This window comes from Sceloporus occidentalis, unplaced genomic scaffold (genome assembly GCF_023333645.1).
Source record: "Sceloporus occidentalis isolate IW3139 unplaced genomic scaffold, rSceOcc1.0.p SCAF_6, whole genome shotgun sequence".
NCBI classification, from domain to species: Eukaryota; Metazoa; Chordata; class Lepidosauria; order Squamata; family Phrynosomatidae; genus Sceloporus; species Sceloporus occidentalis.
The window spans coordinates 55,264,511-55,288,411 of NW_028316986.1; the positions used below are offsets into that span (position 1 = coordinate 55,264,511).

The 23,901-nt window shown below is 38.8% G+C and overlaps 1 protein-coding gene across 6 annotated transcripts in view; it reads right to left on the bottom strand.

The window, feature by feature from the left end:
• Positions 1–345: 345 nt before the first annotated feature.
• The window catches only part of TTC27 (tetratricopeptide repeat domain 27), a 105,150-nt gene continuing 81,594 nt past the window's right edge, over positions 346–23,901 (bottom strand). For 3 of the 6 annotated variants that reach the window (XM_089529712.1, XM_089529710.1, XM_089529709.1), the window contains exons 14-19: positions 23,052–23,104; positions 18,982–19,147; positions 15,779–15,976; positions 5,390–5,501; positions 3,099–3,199; positions 347–1,664 (exon numbers count right to left, since the gene is read on the bottom strand). In XM_089529712.1, coding sequence (XP_089385838.1) covers positions 1,542–1,664; positions 3,099–3,199; positions 5,390–5,501; positions 15,779–15,976; positions 18,982–19,147; positions 23,052–23,104 — 753 coding nt within the window. In that variant the 3' untranslated portion in view covers positions 347–1,541. Of the gene's footprint in view, positions 1,665–3,098; positions 3,200–5,389; positions 5,502–15,778; positions 15,977–18,981; positions 19,148–23,051; positions 23,105–23,901 lie in introns of all 6 variants that reach the window. The other 3 variants (XM_089529711.1, XM_089529708.1, XM_089529707.1) reach the window with 3 other exon arrangements.

Genomic DNA, 23,901 nt, shown 5'->3' on the forward strand with positions numbered 1-23,901 from the left:
ATGCTTCAGAGAGAGGCACCATCCCAAAGTTGCTGAATGCTTTCCAGGAGTCTCCAAATTTAAACAGTCAGTTGGTACCAAACTACACATATTAGACACCAGAATTCTGAAGAGTTCACTTTATTCTAAAGTGAAGCCCATTACATCTTGATGTATTTATTCATTTGCATGGAGAGGATCCAGCTACCTAGTGTGTAAGATTCTCAGTGCAAATTGAAACACAGTTCCCTCAAATAGTATACCAGTTTCTTTATTTTCTTTCCCCCCTCATTATCTTTTAATTTCAAAATTATGTTAAAAAGAACAGCAATTTTCAATGGTTTGTAGTAAGAAATCTGGGGGAAAATAACAATCAAGGACCAAATTGTAATTCTGCTTTGTTTTTCTGCAAGAAAATTCTGCAAGAAATCAGAGAATGTAGTTTAATGGTAGAAAGATCTGCTTCTGCTTCCTAGACTCAATGCCTGACAGCTGACAACTCAAAGAACAGGCGAAAAGCCTCCACTATGTAACACTGGGGACCCACTGTCAGTCAGAGTAAATAATGCTGAGTTATATTAAATCAGTAGTCTGGTTTCAGAGCTTCCTATAAACATGTGCATGGCCCAGTCCCTCAAGTCTTTAAGTTGGAAAGCAGATTGTCATATCGATAAGCTGACCTTCAGAACTGGCAATTTATTTATTTATTAAAACATTTCTAGCGCATTTTATATCAGAAGATCCCAGGGTTATTGGATACAACTTATTTTCAGTTTAGGTGCAGAGGCTGCTATTGGTATTGTTATGTTATTTTGTGAAAAGCATACGGGAACTGGCACTCAGATGACCATGGTGCACATAAACCTGAAAAGTCAGGGAAACTACTGAAGCTCTGCATAAGGTTTATCAGAAAGCAAAAGATCTGATGGCATTAGGATGCTACAGGCAGGGAAACTTCTGTTCTTGTACCACTGTTGCTACATTTTAATAGGGAAGAGCTGCTCATTTTCTGTGTGAACACTTTTGAAAACCACAAAGTGGAAGAAAAGCACAATTGGGACCTATTGCGGCATAACATTTGTTTTAAGTGGCACAGAGGGGAGTCATTTCCATTGTTGTTTGATTTTCTCCATACTTCTAACCTTCCTCACATTCTATTAAAACAAAAGCAACATCCCCCTTCCAACATCAACAGGACTCCTTAATCTTGCCTATCTGTAAAGTACACAGCTATGGACGGGAGCCAATTATGTTGTGCACTTGAGCAGAACTAATCCTAAATAAAAGCCTTCTAAATAAAAACCAGTCAGTTATATTTTACAAAACCCAGGCCAGCAGAAATCACACAAACACCCAAATTGAAAATGAACAGACATGACCTTAAACACACTTTACAATCTTAGCAATGATGATCACACTTAAGAGCTGCATTGTGTAAAAAAGAATTTATTAGAATTGGGCCTTGGGGTGTTTTGATTTACTGAAAGCTCATTAGCACAAACTGTAGCCACTGAACTGTACCAGGCTTCCCTTCCCTTCCAGGAAACCGTGTCTTCTTTTTCTCAGATCTGATTCCTTAGCTGGTTGCTAAGTTCTTGCAGTTCTATTATCAAGTTCTCCATAGCTGTCATTTCTTCAGCTAGGTCACTGGAAACCTCACCACTCACTGGATCTGTAAATAGCTGCTGCACAAAAAAAATTAAAAATACTTTATTGCAGAAATCATTCTAAACAAGAAAATCACCCTAAATACTGATCGGGGGCAGGTGGAACCTTGCTACTGTCATTATTTTCAAAAGATCGCTGATCTTACTGCTTCATAGTACTTATCCTGGATAGTATCTTTACCAAAGATGACATGCTAGTGTCACTCTGTGGACAGCAAATGAATGACATTTCTGTGAGTGATACTGTCAGTCTATTTAGGAGAGAACTTTGTGTCATGGCAGGACACTCTTGCCATTTGCAAACCAAAGGAAGTACAAGAAATACATACTGTCTGAATGCAAAGTCCTTATGAACAGGGTGTGGAGGAGGAACAGGTCGGGGCACAGCAGTGTTGGAGCCAGTATCTACTATTATAGAATTTCAGTGTCAACGGTGGGGTAGAGTCTTCTGGAGCCATTTCAGGCAGAGACCTAGAATTACCTAAGTCTCCAGGGGTCCAAAATGCCATGGCTTAGGTTTTTGTATTAACGTACTGAATTTCCCTACTGCCCAAAAGCCAAACACTCTGACAAATTAAAAATTAAAGACTATACAATGCACTAGTATAATAAAATACATACACTGAAAAAGCAATGTGAAAACAACAGAGGATACAACAGAACGTGTGTGTGTGTGTGTGTGTGTGTGTAAGAACTAGGAAAAGCTAACAGCCTGAAGAATAAAAAAAAACCTGCTTGTTGAGAAAAAAAACCAGTCACATAAAGACCAGACAAGCCTCAGAATATGACCTCAAAGATGTATCTCAGGGCCTAGATACTGAAATAGGCTTTAGCCTGAATTGTCTGTGCGTGTCACCTGTCAACTTATGAATTTCCATGCATTTCATAGAGTTTTCTTAGGCAAGGGATACTCAGACATGGTTTTGCCAGTCCCTTCCTCTGAAATATAGCCTGCAGCACCTGGCATTCCTTGGCAGTTTCCCATTCAAGTACTAAGCAGGCCTGACCCTGCTTAGCTTCCAGGATTGGAAAGGATCTGGTGCCTTTAGGTTCTCACTTATCTCTGGCGGCTGTAAAGAAGCAGCCCAGTAAACTGATCATATCAACTTCAGGCTCTTTTGAGGCCTTGAGTTACTACAGAACATGACTGGGTTTGTATGTTTTTGTTAAGTCACAGAAATCATGTCCACTTTTGCAGGTTCTAACAGCAGCAGCCCCTCTTGTCTTTGAGAGAGAGAAGTGAAGTGTATTTAAAGTCACTGAATCTGCGAAGTTTTCACAAATGAACAATTAAAAAAAAAACAGAAGTAGTTATAAAAGGCATGCACTCCTTTACATTATAATTTCACTATGGGTCGGAGAATAGAAGACTTACAGTCATAGTTCTTAAGAACATTAGCAAGGACGTAAGGACCACCATACTCTCTTTAATGATGCTCATCTCATTCTCACCTTTGCTTTGGATGCCAAACCACGCAAGTTGAGTCGAGCTGAAGAGAGTATCTGCAGTGCTTCTTGGTAATTAGACTTGGTTTTGCTGCACTTCATTGCCACTGAAAGTTGAAGTTTAAAAAGGTGAAACAAATATTTGTGACCATTCCTGTCATAGCATGGTGGTGGTGGTGGTGGTAAATGATTACTTGGCTTTCTGTCAAATTCTCTTTTATTAAATTGCAGTAAAAAGAGAACCTATATAACTGTTGGAAAACATGGTGTTGACCAGATATTTTTGATTGCAGAGTTACTGACATCATGAATTTTTTTAGTTAAAATGGAACAGTACCATTCTATGTTAATCATTTTATTTTATTTTAATCCTGTCTTTCTCCCAAATGCTGCAAATACCTTCTCTTTATGTAAACATAGCTACATAAAATCCAGGTCCTGTATTAGTTCAGAAGACAGACACAACCTGCAACAAAATGTTGAAGTTCACATCAGTAAGCCACACCTCCACCCATACCGCAGTCTATTCTACTCCCATCCCTCCCTCTTATCCCACCCCCCATCAGTATGGCAGTATTCTGTGGCCACCAAATGCATTTGGCCTTCATTAGACTGTTTTGCCTTTCCCCCACTATCTCAGACTGCAATTCTATCTGAGGCCCACTACAGATGGGCCAAAAGGCACATAGCGGTGCCGATACTAGGGTTCGGGGGTGCGCATTAACCACATGCTCCCGAACCCTATGGTGTATCGGTGCCGGCACCATGGCGACGTCCCATCCACTGCCATTTTGATGTATCCACATTGCTGCGCCAATGGCGCACTCGTGACATGCCAGCACTGTAGCAAAAAGAACCCACCCTTTCCTGGAGGTATGTACCAGGCTGAGTTACTTGAGAACGAACCCCATTTACATGTGCAGGATTTTTCTGTTACAATTTGTCCCTCTAAAGATAGAATTAAATACTTAAAGGATTTATTCACAGCCTGCTCTTCAAACATAAGGATACCATGCCAAAACATAATTATGTGTGCAGCCTCCCTCTTCTGTTCCCCAACATTAGGCACTACTTAAATCATGTTGTGCCATCATGACATTCTGGTTGGAATCTAACAGAGTACCTTTGCTTTCATTAGCGCAAGTGGGAGGGGAGAATCTCCACTCCCCATTGCAGCTCCTTGTGAGTTCTAAATCTGCTCCAGAGGGCTGTAAAACCCTCCCAAGCCAGATTTCTGGCAATGTTGAAAACTGTAGGTGGCAAATTACGAAAGTTCCATTCCAGGAGCATTGCATACTAGCTTTCAGAAGCATCCTTTATCACATTAATGAATATGTATTACTGACTTCCAGCAGTAGAGAAATGTGAAAATGTTTCACAACACAAGCTTAGATTCTACTCAGCTAAATTGGTGGAGGGGCAGAGCCATAGAAACATAGAATCATAGAGCTGGAAGAGACCCTAACAAACTGCAATTCATTTTCATCATCAGTAGTTCCCTTAACAACACAGCGTTTTCTTGGATGAACAACTCAGTCATCTATTTCTTGACAAGACATATGAGACATGTGCAGACCAGATTTTTAGACAGGTCTCAGCAAACTACTCCAGGGGGCATCTTGATTATTTAAAAACAGTGGTACGCCCATCGTGGTGGGGCATTGGCATGTAATCCACCATTAGACATCAAGAAAATCACCACAATAGACATATTCAAAACTTTACAATGTTGAATCACAAAGCAAAGCAGAGTACAGTAGAGGAAACCTTGATGAGCTTATCTACATTCAATATGCCAGCTTGGCCTTGTAAGGCATTTCCATTTTTAATACCAGCAAAAGTCCTTCAAAACATCTTTGTGAATGTTGTGTTTCTCAAGATCAGAACATGTAGAAAGAGATGAGAAAAATGTGTTTCTTCAAATGATACTGGATTGCAAATCCCATAAATGGCTATGCTGGCTAGGGCTGCTGGTACTTTGAAGTCCAGCAACATCTGCTTACTAGAAGCACACCTCTTTTGAAATTTCAGAAGGATATGCCAAAATGACACAGCTGTCATTAAGACTAAATCCATTCAATCAATGGTAGTTGTCAAATCAATATTTACTGTAAATTTCACTGATGCAAATGATCTGAGCTAGTGCCAAGCAGCAATTTGATTTAGCCCACATTTACCAAGCCCTACCTCTCCTCCCATACTTTTTAAGTTATCTCCAGAGCTTATTTTTTTGGTAAACGATACTCTAAAATAAGGAATCAACAATGATTTATTTAAAATTTTCATCGAGAACATACCTTGTGCTAGCTCTAGAGCACCTTTTGCTACTTCCTTAAAAGAGGAAATATCTTTGTCCCAGTCCCCTGATTGAACTTCACATTTGTGTGCCTTGGTGAGATATTGAAGTGCCTACAAAGAAATAATAAAAATGAATCTAGAAACAAAAGGTACTTTGGTAAATGTTAGTTCCTCAGTCCTATGATGGTTTCCTTCCCAACAGCTGTAGCACAGATGTTTTTCGTTGTTACTGCCTCTCAACTATGACAGACATATAAGTAACACGTGTTTAAGAGACAATTCTTTTTACCTTTTAAAAAATCTGTCTAGACTGATGGATGTGACCCACATTTTGCTAGGTCACAGTGATTAAATGCATACGAAAGCATGAAAAACACTTGTACTGTAATATTTTGAGCCATTATGCATTTAAGGAATGCAAACTTTAACAAACATCTGTTTACAGAAGAAATAAGATGCCAGTTTTATTCTGTATCATTCCTCTGTATGAGAGGAAAAATAGGCATGGATATTGAGAAATGGAGAAAATCAAAGGCAATTGCACAAAGCCTAAACAAAAGCAAACAAAGTGAACCAAAGCAAAGCAAAACAAATAACCTCCCCAAACACCATGCACTCTATACTTTCCTGAATCCAAATTTCATTTTCCTAAAAATTCTTTATAGGAAGCTTAAGCACCAATGTTCCGATACAATTGATGAAAACAAAGTTGATAAATATGCTTGTTTCTCCCCAAAACAAGGCTTAAATTTGTTCAACTTTAATTTTATCTAAGAGGTGGGGTTTTGTTTCCCACCAGGAATTAGACAGAAGTCACAAGATACCTGTACCTTCTCAAATCAATATCACCAGTTAGTTTCTTGTTCTGCAGCATTTGGTGCTTTTTCAACTTTCTCTCAGACAGCAATTCAAGTGTGCCCTATTTGTAGGTGTTGCGTGCCTTCAAGTTGTTTCCAAGTTGTATCCTCTTTATCTCCCCCCCCCCGCAAATTTCCCATTCAACAAATTAAGATGTGCAGAAAGGGCTCTGCTGTGCCTACCATCTCATCATCTGTTACAGCTCCACTGTTATATAGATACTTGTCCAATGAAACAACTTTACTTTTGGATTTTAGGAAGTTAGGGGCTCAACAGACCACCCCTTTGGAGTGGCCTATAGCTGGCCCTTTCCTCGCCAGATTGGGGCCACCACAACTACGTGCTGCGGCCCCAATCTGGCCTTTCCGCTCCTTTTTCCACCACGGAAAGGGTGCCCTAGCTGCGGTGGCTGTTCTGCACTTCTTCAGCGTAGCGTGTATAAGTGCTGCCCTGAAGATGTGGCATGATGTCACCCACCGTCTGGTCAGACGGGTGGAGTGGGGGCAGCTGGCATGCAGGCTCTTTAACCCAGTATGTAGAGGGCCTATGTATCTTTCAGATATGTTGCATTTGTTAATCCTGCTTATAGATTCATCGTGTTTTGTTAATGACTTGAATACAAATTGAGCGCAAGTTGGTTGACAGTTTTTATGATGTTGCTACTTATTCTGCATATTTCTGTGATGGCCCAACCATGTACTGCTGCTGACAGAGGCAACAAACCAAGGAGCAGTGATTCTTCTTTCCCTCTGCTTTCTCACAAGATCTCCTCTAGAGGCTGGAAAACACTCTGGGGCAGATTTTCAGTTAATGCAGATGGCTGCAGAGGGGAAGAAAGAAGAAAACTGAAGGAATTCCACTGAAGGAATGAAGGGGTGGGATCATTCTTCATGTCCTTTCACTGAAGGAACTGCTTCTGTTAGTGGGAATATGCCTGGTTTTAATAGTAGAGGGTAAAAAACTCAGAAATATTAGAAACAGAAGATAAGTCTCACTCTTGTGACAATGCCTTCCAAAACAGCACTGACACATTCCTCTGGTTGCTGGAACACAGGGAATATTGGGGAAGGTTCAGGAAAACCTTTTTTGTGGGTGAGAAGAGTGTTTGGGAGTTATTACCATTCTAAGTTTGGCAGAATGTCTGTGTGGTCCCTACACCTTGGGTATTTGACCATCTTTGATTCAGGGTACTGAAACAGTAGTGATGGTCAAGAAGTTATAAAAAAAAATTAAAAATTATAGGTTGGTATTCTGAAAGTAAATTCTGAAAATATTTTAAGGCAGGGCTGGGTAAACTGCACCCCTCCAGATGTTGGACTCAGCTCTCCTCATCTTAAGCCAGTATGGGCAATAGTCTTTGATGCTGGGACTTGCAGAGCACCACATTTCCTTACTCCTATTTTAAAGGGAGAAAGATGATCTAACAAATCTTTTCCATCACCATATTATATAATGTTTGAACGCACCAAAGCTATGTTGAGTCTGATGTTTCTTTCCACACAATGTTCTTTTTGAAAAGCTGCCACACTGAACTAGCTTTAAGTTAATAGCTGAAGAATACATCAGATAACCTTGGCTGCACCAGAAAGATGAAAAATTTGCTTGTACCCTTTCCAATTTTCCACAAAAAATCCTGCAAAGCATTAAGAACTATACTCAAAATCTGTATTTTGTATTCTATTGTACTATTTGGGGGGCAGGATCCCAACAAACCCTAATGCCTTTCCTGTGACATAGATAGTCCTGCTGGCTTCGTTAAAATGTGTGTATCATCAACAATTTCAACTATTGTTAAGGCATGATAACAGGGTGGGGAGAAAGTAGATTGGAGGACTACTGGCCAATTCAATATCTTCAAAGGAAATATTGGACATAATTTAACCCATCAAGGTATTAATTATTCTCTTAAGCAAGAGTATGTATTTAGTATGACTCGATGCAAATGAGTCATGCCTTAAGGGTTAAGAGCCCACAAATATTCACTCTTCTTTTATACATTTAGCAAACACTGTTTAACCAAGGAGATTCTAGTTAAAAACAAAAGAACAAAAATTTGAGTATGTAAATCAGAAGCAATTCTCCTTCTAATAGTAACTGCAAACAGTGCCATTCTAAAGTCATTTTTTAGGTCTGGGTGAAGGATTATTAATATTAGAGGTTGGGATGTTACTTTTAAACATAACTAAGTATAGCTAGCTACATTTATAGCTGCAGTTTCAAAACTCTTTTTCACTCTGTCTTTCAACAATCACAGGAGCAAGCACTTTTGAAAAGTCTGAATGTGACATGCTAGTGGATGGTACAAAACTCTCTCCCGTGCACTTAATCATTGTCTCATTACCCCCAACAGAACACAAGACAGAGCACAAGCCAGCACTTGAATCATGTGATATTCTGTCTCTTGTAATTTAGTGAGTCCACATCTCTATAACTAGAAAAATAACATTTCAAAATTACAGTTATGCTGTTATAGGAATGAAGTTATCCCCTATCAGGTTGTAATGTAATTTATACTGGGATGGGCAAGTATTTACAATTAACTGACCATTGGGAAGTAGTGACTTTTTAATGTTGTTGAATACTGTTTATCAACTCTGTGTTTCTGTACTTTTTTGTACACCTGCAAAGCCCACATTCCTAATGCATCCTGCTGTTAAACTACATGTGCATGTGGCCTCAAAAAATGAGGGCTGGAATCCTGTGTGGTCTCTATCAATTCAGGCTTGATTCCTCACTGCAACCCCACATATTGAGAAACAGCCACTCCAACTGATAGGGTCTGTTCACCAGATACTTGGGAAGCAGCTGGCTGCCATTTCCAACCCCTCCCATGAGCAATCCCCGTTGTGACTAACAGAAACTAGGGACTATATAGAGACCATGAATACCTAACAGTCTTAATACTTAACAATACTTAAAACTAGGTCACACATTTGTAACTGTCATACAGGATTTCTGTATAAAGGGATCTTGTAGCACCATTAAAACTAACTGAGAAAGAAGTTTGTAGAATAAACTTTTGTAGACTCAGTTTATGAAAGCTTGCCTACAAACTTCTTTCTCTCAATTTCCCTTTATATACTGATACAGACTAAGGGGCTGTACAGACAGCCCCTAAGGGGTGGCAGGACGGCGCCCCTTTCCTAGCTGGATCGCAGCCGTGGCAACCGCACACCATGGCTCTGGTCTGGTCTTTCTGTGGTGTAAAAAGGAACCTCAAAAAGCAGCTCTTTTTTGCACTGCAGAAAGGGTGGCATAGCCTCCGGTGCTGCAGCTTTTCAGCGCTCCTTTGGTGCAGCACGTGTACATGCTGTGCCAAGGGAGTGCCGTTACAGCTCCTGCTATGCGGTGGGGTGTACAGCATCATGCTGGCAAGGGACGGTGTTAGGGCATGCAGCATGTGGTCACCACGCCCCCACTCCGCCCCGATGCCGGTGTTTATTGCCAGTTTGTACAGCCTTTAACACCACTATGTCTTTGAATAATGCTATTTTTTGTTATTCAGCCAGGTATGCAGTGTCAGTGTTAATTTTTTCTCCAGGATTTCCAAGGACCTTCCAAGGTTTTGTTATATACAGTGCATTTTAAAGTTTTCTCCAGATGCTCTAATACTTAATAGGCATGTGGAGCTTTCCCCATTTGAACCTTTACAAGCCTCTTTGTGAGTCACCATGAATCAACATTTTTTTTGCCAGGAAAACCAGAGCTCAGCAGTTCCAGATTGGGAAATCAGAATGACTATGGGCAGGTCAACTGTTCGTATGATTCAAATCAAGTCAACCATTACCTGACTCAAAATGAGGTACTTGGATATTCATCTGTTGTGGAATGAAACTAATTAGAAGCCATGCGGCTAGAAGAAGATAGTCTCAACCTTACAGTAGAGGTGACTTTATCAGTGGCTACTTTTAAAAGCAGAGCAAGCTATGGTTATGTCTCGGGGTTCATATGAGCTGCTGGCACATGGCAGTGCCATGCTGCATTGTTTTGCTCCATTTGTTGTTCCTTTTCTAGAAAGTGAATATGCTACAATACCTTAACTATGCATGCACAGAAGGAGGTTATAGTGCAGCCCTTGGAAAGGTCTGGATGTTGCAATTCATGCTCTATTTCCTAGCTTTTATAATACCTATTTTAAGTGGAAATGTAATGCAGGTTTTGTTCTTATTGCTTTTTCAAGGTATCACATCTACAGATCAGCCAAAATTCTGTCATATTGTTTGGAGATCATGGGAATTACGGTCAACATATCTCTGAAAGGCACCAGATTAGGGAACACTGGACAAGCTCACACAAACTTCATTTTGGCATAAAACCATTATTAATATTTTTCAAATATTAATTGGATCAAATAGGCTTTACAGTCATCCCTCCATATTCATGGCTTTGAAACTCAGTTTTGATTATTCACGAGGTCAAGGATGCCATGTGCACATGCACACTCCCTCCTCTCCATCCTCTACTTGCCGCTCTGCAACTAGCCCAGCTGAGCCAGCTATACGGAGACAGTGAGAGGAAAGAGGCTTTCCAGGGCGACAGGGGCCAGAGGAAAGGAGCACTCGCTTTCCAAGCCCCTGGCACCTTGGAAAGGCTTGAGGAGGCTTCTCCCAAGGCTTTCCAGGAAAGCAGGGTCCGGAGGAAGAGAGGACTCTCTTTCCCTGAGCCCCTGCTGACTTGGAAGGGCTTGGGGGAAGCTTCTCCCAAGGCTTTCCAGGGAGGCAGCAGCCAAAGGAAGGGAGAGTGAATCCTCCACCTTTCTTCTGATGCCTCAGAGAGCTCAGGCAAGCTCTCGGAGGCATTGGAGGAGGGAAGAGGCAAGCCTATGTGTGCTCTTCTCTAACCCCTCCCTGTCACTTTGAAACTGGGGGGAGGGGTTATTCACGAAATCTTTGTACTTTGTTTTTTAATGTGATGTGAGCCTTCTTGGGTCCCAGGAGAAAGGAGGGACATAAATAAAATGAAACAAACAAATAAAAAATAAAATACTTTTAACCTGCTAAATTATTATACTCTTCCTCACTCTATATAATTTTTATTCATGTCATTTCCCCTCATTTAAGATGTACTAATGTTCTGACTATAAGAATTATTTTACTCATATTTTGTTGTTAGCTGCTTTGTGGGGGATATGTATTCAAGAAATAAACATTTTCAGTTGTTCAAACTTATAAGCAATTTCTTTTGTTTTGTTTTACTGTGTGTTTGATCCCAAAGTATGGTGGTATACATGGAAGAAAATATTTCCAATTTCCGATCTCTTCCCTGCCTACCAGAGTCTTTCTGTGGCCTGTCCAATGTTGTTTCAGAGAACCTCCTAATCTTTAGGAGTACTTTTCCTGTGTGGTGTGGGAGCTGCAGCAAGAAGAAGATAAAAGAAACCATATTCCATGAATGGAATTCTGCTCATCAAAGTTAAGATCCAACTCTTTGATTATTAATTGCCTTCAGGATCTCATAGATGGAAAGAAATAGGGATAAAGCATTTTAAATGATTAAAATCCTTGACAGTTAATTTGAATTTATGCTATATTTTTTACAGATGCTGGAGGGGGAGTAGTATGTCTAATTCAGTTCCTCAATGTAAATGTATATTTATATCCTTGTTTTTTGTAATTATATGTTCAGTTCTTTTCTCTTTTTGTATGGCAAAAAGGAATTAAATTTGGAGATAATCATATTGCAGTGTTTCTGCTGATGCATCTAAAACTAGAGACAGAACTTAATGTTCAGCTCTACAGGAACATTAAAAGATGAAAAGTCACATTGCCATGGATATAGAAAAGTTATGCCATCACTGAATGAATATTCACAAACATTCCAGTTTCTGGGAATGAGGATACAGAGGTCATCCGACAGAATGCTGTTAAACAATGCAACTTCTGTGAAAGGTCACTTTGGATGGGAGAAAATCTTTCCACCAGGATCAAGGACAGAAGATCTTTGTGTTGCTGCAGAGCAGCACAGCATGCTGATTGGAGCTAACCATCAACATACTGTGCTGCGGTATTATTACTGCATAAGGCACAGTTAAGATTATCTGTCTTCAGTTCTTAAATCAGGTGGAAGCAAAGTTGACAAAAGTTGGGGAAAGATGGCAAAGCAGATAAGGAAAGTAGAGTAGACTTTATTCACAAAGTACAGCCAAAATAGGCAATGCACTGAATTTCTATCTAGTTATAGCAAGTGCTCTATTTCAACCTCAATGAATTTTCAGAATGTTAACTTCGTACTATTGGACTTCACTTTTTGCTACACAAAAAGATGATGTGAAGCCTGCAACATCTTCTAACCCCACAGAATGTCGTGTTGTTACATAACTGTCAAATTAATTCTTCTAATATCTATTTCTACAAATCAAGTATTTGTTGTCTTTCTTGTTGATCTAATTAAGTTGTCATTTTGGACATTGAAATGACTTTGTCCTTATATTCTCAGGTTCAACGCAGTCTGTCAGTTTGATCAATAAACACAGGTAGAATTTCAAGAATATTGCTAAATGCAAAATCACTGTCTATAAAATAAGGCCAATAGCTGTGACAAGATGGCAGTTCCAGATTTAGGGAATGAATTGGCTAGAAAGGATGTGAAAAGAGTATTAGTTACTGATACATATAAAATTTAAAACGGAATACTTAAAAATATTAAATATATTCATAATTTTTATCTATCCTTTCCCCACTGGGTTTTGAGAGGGAAGCCTCTCATCCAAGGAGAATATCATACTAGCCATTTTGCATCTCTCAGATTGTGAGAACCTGGGCAGTGAGGAACAAAAACAGCCGCTACTAATGGGCTGGAGGTGCTGGACTCTAAACTATAAAAATTCCTAACTTTCCTTGTCTGGTAGAACTAGGTTAGATATATCAAATAAAACAAGATTTTTGTCTGTATTTGTGTGTGTGTGTGTTATTTTGTGTTAAGGTGAGAAATATCCTTAAAAATGAACAAAAATGCACAAAACCACCACCACCACAAAGTTAGCCCGAGTTCATCATGTAAATTCACCATGCCCTGGTGGTTCAGAGGTTAAATGCCAGTACTGCAGCCATAAGGTTGTGAGTCCAATCCCAGGAGCTCCAAGATTGATTCATCCTTTCATAAATTGGTAAAATGACTACACAGCTTGTTTGGGGGCAATTAGCTTACAGATCGTAAACTGCTTAGAGAGTGCTGAGTTCACACATAAGCGATATAGAAATGTATATGCTAACGCTAACACTCTGGCGAATATGTAAGCAAAGAACAACAGTAAGAAATTCACAAATTCCTTTGCTTCTCTCTGACTTTTCTCCCACGCCTATCTATTTTTTTCTAATTTCACATACGTTCCCTTTTCATGTCTTGCATACTGCCAAGCTTCTCTCTCTCTCTCTCTCTCTCTCTCTTATACTCACAACCGCCTTCTCCTTATTTCACCCATTTCCTCTGTGCCTGATAATTCTTCCCTAGCTCTCTCCTTCATAATCCAGCTATCTGTTTGAAACCAGCCTCTAAATGCACATAGAATCATAGAATCATAGAGTTGGAAGAGACCACTAGGGCCATCCAGTCCAACCCCCTGCCATGCAGGAAATCCAAATCAAAGCATCCCTGACAGATGGCCATCCAGCCTCTGTTTAAAGACCTCCAAGGAAGGAGACTCTATCACCCTCCGAGGGAGTGTATTCCACTGTCGAACAGCCCTTACTGTCAGGAAGTTCCTCCTAATGTTGAGGTGGAATCTCTTTTCCTGTAGCTTGCATCCATTGTTCCGGGTTCTGTTCTCTGGAGCAGAAGAAAACAAGCTTCTTCTCTCCTCAATATGACATCCCTTCAAATATTTAAATAGCGCTATCATATCACCTCTTAACCTTTTCTCCAGGCTAAATATCCCCAGCTCCCTAAGTCGTTCCTCATAGGACATGGTTTCCAGACCCTTCACCATTTTTGTCGCCCTCCTTTGGACACGCTCCAGTTTCTCAATGTCCTTTTTGAATTGTGGCGCCCAGAACTGGACACAATATTCCAGGTGGGGCCTGACCAGAGCAGAATACAGTGGCACTATTACTTCTCTTGATCTAGACACTATACTTCTATTGATGCAGCCTAAAATTGCATTGGCCTTTTTAGCTGCCACATCACACTGTTGACTCATGTTCAACTTGTGGTCTACTTGGACTCCTAGATCCCTTTCACACGTAGTTTCATTCAGACAGGTGTCCCCCATCCTATATTTGTGCATTTTATTTTTCTGCCCTAAGTGCAATACCTTACATTTCTCCGTGTTGAATTTCATTTTGTTAGCTGTGGCCCAGCTTTCTAGTCTATTCAGGTCATTTTGAATCTTGATCCTGTCCTCTGGGGTATTAGCTACTCCTCCTAATTTGGTGTCATCTGCAAATTTGATAAGTATGCTCCCAATTCTGTCATCCAGGTCATTGATAAAGATGTTGAATAACACTGGGCCCAGGACAGAGCCCTGTGGGACCCCACTGGTCACTTCTCTCCAGGATGAAAAGGAGCCATTGTTGAGCACCCTTTGGGTTCGGCCGGTCAACCAGTTACAAATCCATGTAACAGTTGCCTTGTCTAGCCCACATTTTACAAGCTTGTATGCAAGAATGTCATGGGAAACCTTGTCAAAGGCCTCACTGAAATCAAGATATACTATATCCACAGCATTCCCTTCATCTACCAAGCTGGTAATTTTATCAAAGAAAGAGATTAGATTTGTCTGGCATGACCTGTTTCTCTGAAACCCATGTTGAGTTTTTGTGATTAACTCAACATGGGGGTGAATACCTCCTACCAATTAACAATGAATTTGTAGTGCAATATCTCTGTTCAAGAAATAGATTGACCTTGTGGAACATTTTAATATTGTGATCCCCAGTTATGTTGCACTGGACTGTAATAGTCTGAGGACTGAAAACACTCTTTCACATTCAACACAGCTGCTGTATTAAGAGAATGCTTCAGCCTCTGGATTTCCAGAGAAAAACTGAAATGCACAATCAATTTATAAAAGAAAGCTTTAGGACAGCACCTCAGTACAGAATCTCTACTGTGCACATTAAAAATATAGAATGCAATTCAGGAAGTTTTATGCACCTAGGATTTTATTAAACAGTTCTTATCTTCTATGAATTGCACTCTTCAATGAATACCCGCTGCCTTAAGCAATTCCTTAAGAATGGCCCCACAATAAGAAACTACATTTTGCCTTTACCTGGATCTCAGTATTTTTCATTTGCAGGAACAATACAATCTAGGCAACCTGCACTTTTCCTCCTTCCCACTGTCTCTTGTGCCCCCCCCCCCCCCCACACACACACACTTTCTGTTGATACCTATTAAAACAGTTTACTAAAAACCAAAACAGACACTGAAAATGAAACTGGGTTAACTTTAATCATGCAAAAAAAAATTTTCATGCACAGGAGAAATCAAGTTTTCACAAAGCATTACACATTCAGTACTAAACTTCAAGTATATAGGTGCAGCCAGATCAGAATATATAGTTGCTGATTCAAAAAACATCCCATCATTACCTTTTCTATATCATCTTGGCTATCACTCTGTCCGTTGTCATAAAGTCTTGCATATAGCCTCCAAATTTCTCCATCACCTATCATTCTGGATGTCACTCTGCCAAATAGTGCTTGCAGTTTTCCCTTTAACCCACTTGCTGTTTCTCCATTACGATCAGCCAATCCATCCATCACTGCCTTTACCAGAATCTTAAGCACCTTAGAAAGAAGAATTTTTTTTTAGTATAATCAGAAAATAATCATAAGGCTCAGCAAATTCTACTACATGCCTACAGCATATGGACTGAATGTGCATGAGTTAAAATATTTATTTCATAAAACACCTAACATACCCATACCCTAAGAGACACTGTGTGTTTAAGGACAACAGCAAATAGTTTTCTTTGAATGTAGCTGATATGTAGATTTCCTGGAAGAATGTAATATAAATACATTTAAATATATGTATAAAAATAATCTGATCTAAATGAATTTGTAGCCTACTGGTGATAAACCCTACAACTGAGAAATAGGTGCCTTGTTTCTTAGCTGCTGGATTTATCATTATTAGATGACAAGGTTTGTTTAGGTTATGTTATGTTATTTCAAATAAACTACCATTAACTGCAATAAAAGAAAGCAGGAGTTGTGTAAATTCATATGAATAGTCTTTTACTTTTTCAGAATGTATCCTCAAGGTTAGATGTTCACTACAAACAGTGTACTACTAGATCTACTCTCCACTAAAATTTTCCAGCTGGTTGTCAGCAACCATTCTGTCAGTAGAACTTTTCTGTTTTTGTACCTCGTACTGATTTTACCTAAAGCAAAAATATACTTTCCAGGATCTGAGCTGTTAGTAGTTACCACTGTACAGCTCAAAAGCTTCTTTTCAAAATGGAACTTATTGATAAATGTCACCAAGCTGCCTTGATGCTCAGCAAAGGTGACAGACTTTATGAAGGGGAAATTTAGAGATTGGTTCTCCCATGATATGCCACCACTCTATCATGATGTAAACAGATTCCCCACGTTAAGACTCAAAAACAAGGAAATGGTCATTAGCAAGCACAGGTGTCTCCTGAACCTGTTAATTCTGCTTCCTCTTCTGAAATACCCCTTCTGATATTTGAAAGGAAAAAAATCTTTTGCTTTTCCATTACAAAACCTTCCAGACATATTATAGGGAAAAATTACAGTTTGGTGTTTCCTCTGTTCCAGTCTGAGTTCCATTAAATCCTACATTGAACAGAGACATTCATTCACAGCTGTTCTGAAAATGAAAACCAGAGCAGCCTTTCTCAACCTAATTCCTTGAACATATACTAGACTATGAACACCAATATCCCCAAACAGAATCCTCATTGGATGAGGATTCTGAGAGTTATAGTCCAACATAGCTCCCAGCTAGAAAAGCCTGCCAGAAATGATAGTGAAAGAGAATGGTTCAAACCTAACAGAACATGTTTAACTTTTGTATTCAATGCTTTAACCTTGTATTTTTTTTTAATATATTGTAACCAGCCTTGAATCCCACTGCAGGAGAAAGGCAGAATATAAATCTTGGAAATAAATAAATAACATATATTTGAAGCTTTTGCAATTCTCAGGATATTAACAATGAATCAATGACAACTTGCCTTTTTCAGCAGCCTATAGTTCAATGAGATGTAGGGCAACTTGATGTATTTAAATTAGCTCCTGGGCATTTTTGTCAGAAAGCTGATAGGAAGAGAATCAACTCATTTGAAATGTGGTGTTTGAGGAATTCTACAGATACTATGGACTGCCAAAAAGAAAGATAAATGGGACGAAGAACAAATCAAGCCTGAACTTTTCCTAGAAGCCAAGATGACTAATCTGAGACTGTTGTACTTTGGACATAACAAGAGAAGACAGGATTCAACAGAAAAGGCACTAATGCTTGGTAATATGGAAGGCAGTTGGAAAAGAAGAAGACTGCATTACAGAAGGAAAGACTCCATCAAGAAAGCACAGACCTGAGTTTCTGAACAGGACTGTTGATAACAGGGTGCCTCGGAGGTTTCTCATCCACAAGGTCACCATAAGTCAAAATCAGCTTGATAGCAATTAACAACATTCTTTTCCTCTTGGTCAAAGATAATGAATTTGAATTGTGACTTTCCATACACAGTATAAATCCTCAAGATGATAGACAGAATGAAATGCATCAAATAAAATCACAAAACTGAGAAAAAGCCTAAGCTTTTGCTTTGTTCTATGCATTCTGAACACATATTTGACATGGGCCACAAGGAGAGTTTACTGCACCTTTCCTATATGCAAGAACACTTGTGCAAATATGCAGACCTTTACATACCCAAAGGCATTTGCAAGGTAAACAATAATGCAATAAAGAGGAACATGCTGCTTAAAACAATTAAGTACAGCCTAAAATACTATGTCCAATATATATGTAACACTTTATAAAACAGTACTGTATTTAAAAAACTGTCAGCAAGGAGTCTGAGGTAGAGGAACAGAAGCAGAGGAAAGAAGAAAATCAGCAATCCAAACTGGTTTAAGTCATGTAGAAGCCTGCCAGCTTCTGGAAACCGCAAACCAGATTTAGGTTTCTCCCTGAACTGACTTTGCACTATTTTTAAATGAAGATAAAGAAGGAAAACAAGGATGGATATTTAAATTTTGCACTCAAGACAGATAATTTTTCTAAGTGCAGAACATCTGCCTAGGCTAATGTTGATTAGATCATTATTCTAACACATAAAACACCAGCTGGTAAATCATGGGAAGCATCAGGTTCCAACACAATTTTGTTCCCTGCTCCAAAATCCAGTCTATCACGGATGTTCCACTAGGCCTGATATATCATTGTGGATGAGGTAAAAGCTATTTCCTTCAACAACAGTATGAGCAAGGATGGAATTTTTTTTCCAGCTCTCACATTTTACCAAGTGGACATGAGAAGTATTGTACTCAAGAGTAGAAGGGAAAACAAAAACTTGGCTCTTTTCAGTGAAAGATGGACTATATGTCCAATTATAACTAGGTTTTAAAAATGGCATTTTAAAAAAATGACTTTTAAAAATTACTTGACATTTTTTTACAGTGTAACTAGAGGTATCTTATAATCTCTTTGTAAAATGGGAGATATGGCTTAAATGGACTTGTTTTTATTAACATTTTAATAGATGGACACTTGGATTAGAAAAAGGAAGGAGATAAAGAGAGAAACAACTCACCTGGACATCTTTATATTTTTCTCGCAAATCCATAAGCCTGTGATAAGCTTTAATTGCTTCTGAAAATTCTCCAACATCTGTACTGGTAAGAATGTAATTTTCCCAAATCTGCCAGTGCTCATAATTACATTTGAGAGCTTCCTGAAGGGTCCGGAATGCTTTGATTCTGTGGTAGGCAAGAGGGAAGGAAATAAAGTAAAACATAGAAGCATTCTGTTTTCCCAATAGAGTTTCCCATGAGTTTGTTTACGATAACAATACCACTTTAGAAAATACAAGACACAATCTTAATATTTCATACTCTTATCTCATTTGGCAAGAGACTGATGACTCCCTTCTGTTTAATGCCAGGGTATTTCAAACCACAAGACAGCTTTATCCCACCTAATGCCCTCCAGGTCTGATGACACAACAATTCTCAAAATGGTACTGTCGGTGTCTGGAAGGCAAAAGATATCAGGAAAAGGCTGCCATAGACCTCTGTTCGTTTCTTCCGTATTGACAGAATTCCATTCCACACATAATCACAGAAATGTGAGATGCTGCCCTGGAGTGCAATCCCATATTGAATGCAATATGTGAATAAAATTCCCTCCTCCTGACATCAAGTTGAGAGAAAGGGTGCTGAATAAATATACTGTAAAAGATCCACACAATGGCATCATTCACATACAGCACACTGCATTATGTTGAAAGTGCTCCACAGTATTCAGGAGCAGCTTTGACTGATCTGACAGCTACAGCCTCTCTTGGACATGGATAACCAAGCCACAGTAGTTCAGGCACTGATAACCTCCCAATTAGACTGCTGCAATGTATTCTACATGAGGCCGCTCTTGAAGATGACTCAGAAACTGAAGCAAGGCTCCTGATTGGAACACCTTACAGAAAAACTGGTTTTGAAGGAACTGCACTGGCTGCCAATACTCCTCTGGTCTGCTGTCAAATCATAAATGATGATGATGATGATGATGATGATGATGATGATGATGATGATGATGATGATGTGCCTTTGAGGCCTGATTGATTTCATCCAATTCATACATGTGCTATCATTGGCATTATTTTAAATGGTTTTAAATTGTTTGGATTTAAGTGATACATGATTTAGTTGCTTTGAAATTTTTGTTATTGCTATTTATTATCCTAAACTGATTTTATTGTATGTTGCCCTCAGAACCTCAGATATAGGGTGGGATAGAAACAAATCAATCCATGAATCAGTCCGTCCATCCATCAATCAATCAATCCATCAATCTTTCTTTGTCAGTACATGTGACACTTCTTTGAAGTGAAAGAAAGCTGTGGAACTCCTCAGTTTTGGAAACTGTCTCCCAAGTCAGGCTAGTTCCAACCTTCTTGAACTTCTAGTGGACAGCTAAGTCTCATTATTTTGTATGGCCTTTGGTTTTTGAAACGAAGAGTGGTTGTTTTATTCATCTGTAATTCAAATTATTTTCTAAAATGTTTTAGCCTGCTTTTAAATGATGTTCTTATTCAATTTATTTGTTTATAGTTTATGTTTTAAATAATACATTTCATCTGCCATAAATTGCTTGGCAAGCTGAGAGAAGATAAATAAATACTTGAAATAAATAAAATAAATGAGGGAAAACAGATTGCTGGCCTGGAACAATGGTTCTTTGAGTGGCATTTTTGCATACACATGAGATTTGTGTATCAGAACAACATTTCAAATACGGATGTAGCTCAACAGAAGAAGAAGAGCCAGCAGCCCTTGCCCCTGTGCCAGAAAGAGCTCTCTACACACTGTCATTCAGACACTCCAACATATCCAAGTGAAAAGTTAGGCCTGCAGCAGAGAAAGGGTGTGTGCCCTATAACTAAATGAATCAAAGAACCACATTTACAGAGTAGCAACTTGTCCTTCTTGTGATTTCTGTGGTCTCACATATAGGATTAGCATCTCCTATATGTGAGTGGTTGCAAGCCTATTAACAAAACATTCTGTAAAACCAAAACACAACCATTAACTACTTTTCAATATTCACAAAACTGACAGAGATGAATGCTCAGGACAGGATGATCTACAAACCAAAGCTGAAACCAACAGACCTTTGGGTCAAATGGTCAATGAGGGATGGTCAAAACTAATATGGCAACAAAGACAGATGGAGCAAAGACAGAAACACAACGGTCCAGAATACTTTATGCATAATTTATGCTAGTACTGTTTATATTTTATTTTATTTGTTTTATTTTATTTTATTTCCCATCTTTCTCCTGACATGGGACCCAAAGAGGCTTAGTACCTGGGCCAGACATCACATGTCTGATAAGACACTTGACATACCATGAGAACATATTACAGTAGCACTAGGGCTGGACTGGGCAGATCAAGGCACCAGTTCAGAGAGCTGAAGGTGTCAATTCGAGGATTTCAATGCTCATACCCAGAGAGGTATGTAACTGAAGAGCTTCTATATAGATAATGTGAGTTGTTGAAAATGATACTTGAACAAGCAAGCTAGTCTCTCTTTGCAGTTATTGTCCAAGCACTGCAATCTCTGTAGCAACTGCATCTTTCAAGCTGCATGTTTCATAAATATGTCTAAGAGTCTCTTGGAATTATTTATGGCTTTTGGTTGAATGCACTTTTGTTAACAATTAGTTTCCTGTGTCAACAGCTTTGTGAACTCTTTATTTTCAGTTTCTTTCCAGAAAGCAGATAAATCTTTCAATAGTGATGTAAGAAAAAAAAAATCAAACAATTTTTTTAAAAAAAATCATTTTTCTCTCTTGTTTTTTATTGTTGCATTTTTTGGCAGCAGACTAATGGGACATCGTCCAAGCAAGCAAAAATTATCTTGATAACTTACTTATGGTACCAGACCTCTCAAAGAACTGGTTTATGAAGAAGGCATCCATCCCACACGTTGTTACATAAACTGAACAAGCATACAGAACTAAGATATCATCCCCCTATATAAGTTTTATTAATGGCACCTTTTAGGAGGGAGAGAGTAAATGGTTTAATATACAGGTTGATACTCATCTGTTCCCATGAACCAAATACTGAATTTCCACTTCAACAGCTGAAGTATTTAATGAATCATATAGTCATGTGGCCTGTTTAAAAGGGAATGCATTCAAATTTAGATTTGAACTTTCTTTCTAATATGAACAACATAATATAGGGTATCTTTGGGACATCAGAAATATTGCATTCTCCCATGTGAGCCTTTCTGTAATTCTGAGGTATTCAAAAGAGGCCCTGCTCCATCCCCCACCATTCTGAACACCTAGGCTGGTTGAGAATATAAGTCAGAGCTTTCTCTGTACCAGCATCTTCACTGTTGCCTGTGCCAAGGGAGGTCAGATAGACTCCATCCTTGATGGACTTTCCCTTGGCAGTTACAACAGTATTATTCCACTGGGGATTTTGGTTTTTAATAACTGATTTTAAAATGTTTTAACATGCTTTAAAATTATACATACATATAAACAAACAAAGATACATATAAACACATTATATATCATTCTTCAGAGCATCAGTGGGCAGAAAATGATTAAAAATATTTTTAATATATAATTATTTGCTCATCAACAGAATTAGCTCAGAACAGAACTTCAAATTTCAAAAACATCGATATAGAACATAAATAAAACGGATTGCTAAAAATTATAAGATTAACAGTGCTATCATTAAGAACAATACAGAAAAAGTTCCTGGAACAGTTGGATGTGGGTGGTATGCATCCCACTAAGAGACACCACTCCATAGGGTTGATGCTGCTGCAGAGGAAAGTTTTGCTCCACTGTCCTGCAAAAATAACTTCTGTTAAGCAGCTAGATAAAAAGAAGGGTCATCCCCTATAGAACTAAACCATTGCTCTTCTGTTCCAAAAACTATATACTGTATTGATAGTATCGCTAAGGATACTTATAATTAAATTGAATAGGAAGGCTTGAACTAGAGGTGATTATAAAGTGGATCATGAAGGCAGCATGTCTAGGAGTTGCAGGCTATTGGGGGAATGATGAAGAGAGGGGAAATCAGCACTATTTATTCTGGAAACAGCGGTCACTAATCCCTTTGATGTACTTACTTCTGTTTTAATCTGATATATGCAGTTGATAGATTGTTCCAGGCCTCAGCATTCTGCAATCAAAACAAACACAAAAAGGAGGGTTAACTTAGTGGTAGTAGAGAGATTTTTTTTTTTTTTACATTTTCATCCTCAAACAGTGACTTGTATCTCAATGGTTTTGAGGTTTGTAAAAAGTCAGCTGTTGTAGTTACAGTACCAATCAACAGGAATACTTCATAGGTCGACATTTGTAGATTCTGCTGGTCAGAATTGGAAAGTCTCATGAACATGCTACTAAATGACCTTAGCTTTGGCCAGATCATACCTATTTGAATATGCCACATTGTGGTTTTGTTTTTTTTGGCACTGGTATGAAACCAGTGCAAAGGCAAGAGCAAATCAAGTAGCAGTATGCTGACAGGACACTAAACAACAACTGTTAACATAACATTTTGGGAATCTGAGGTACTCACTGGCAATCTCCTTCAAAAGGATGGTATTATTCCGTGGGACAATGTTCAATTTTGAATTCTCTACTTAGAAAGGCAAGTTAATTTACATCATTAGGAAATTAGCAAGGTTATTTTAATAGAATCTATCATTTAGAACCAAAGTATCTAGGTGGCACCTGAGATTTATGAAATTATAAATAAGTTTGTACAATACATGGGTGTAATAAATGGAGATACGAATACATCTGCAGACCTCCTCTTTTGGGGAATGACTGTATCATGTAGCACACACACACTTCAGGGAGCAGTAGGATAAGAGAAAGAAATGAAGAATAGAACTCTATTGAATCCTATGACATGTTGAAACTGCTGCACCTTCCCAAAGATATGACTATATTTTGGGAATGACTGTATTT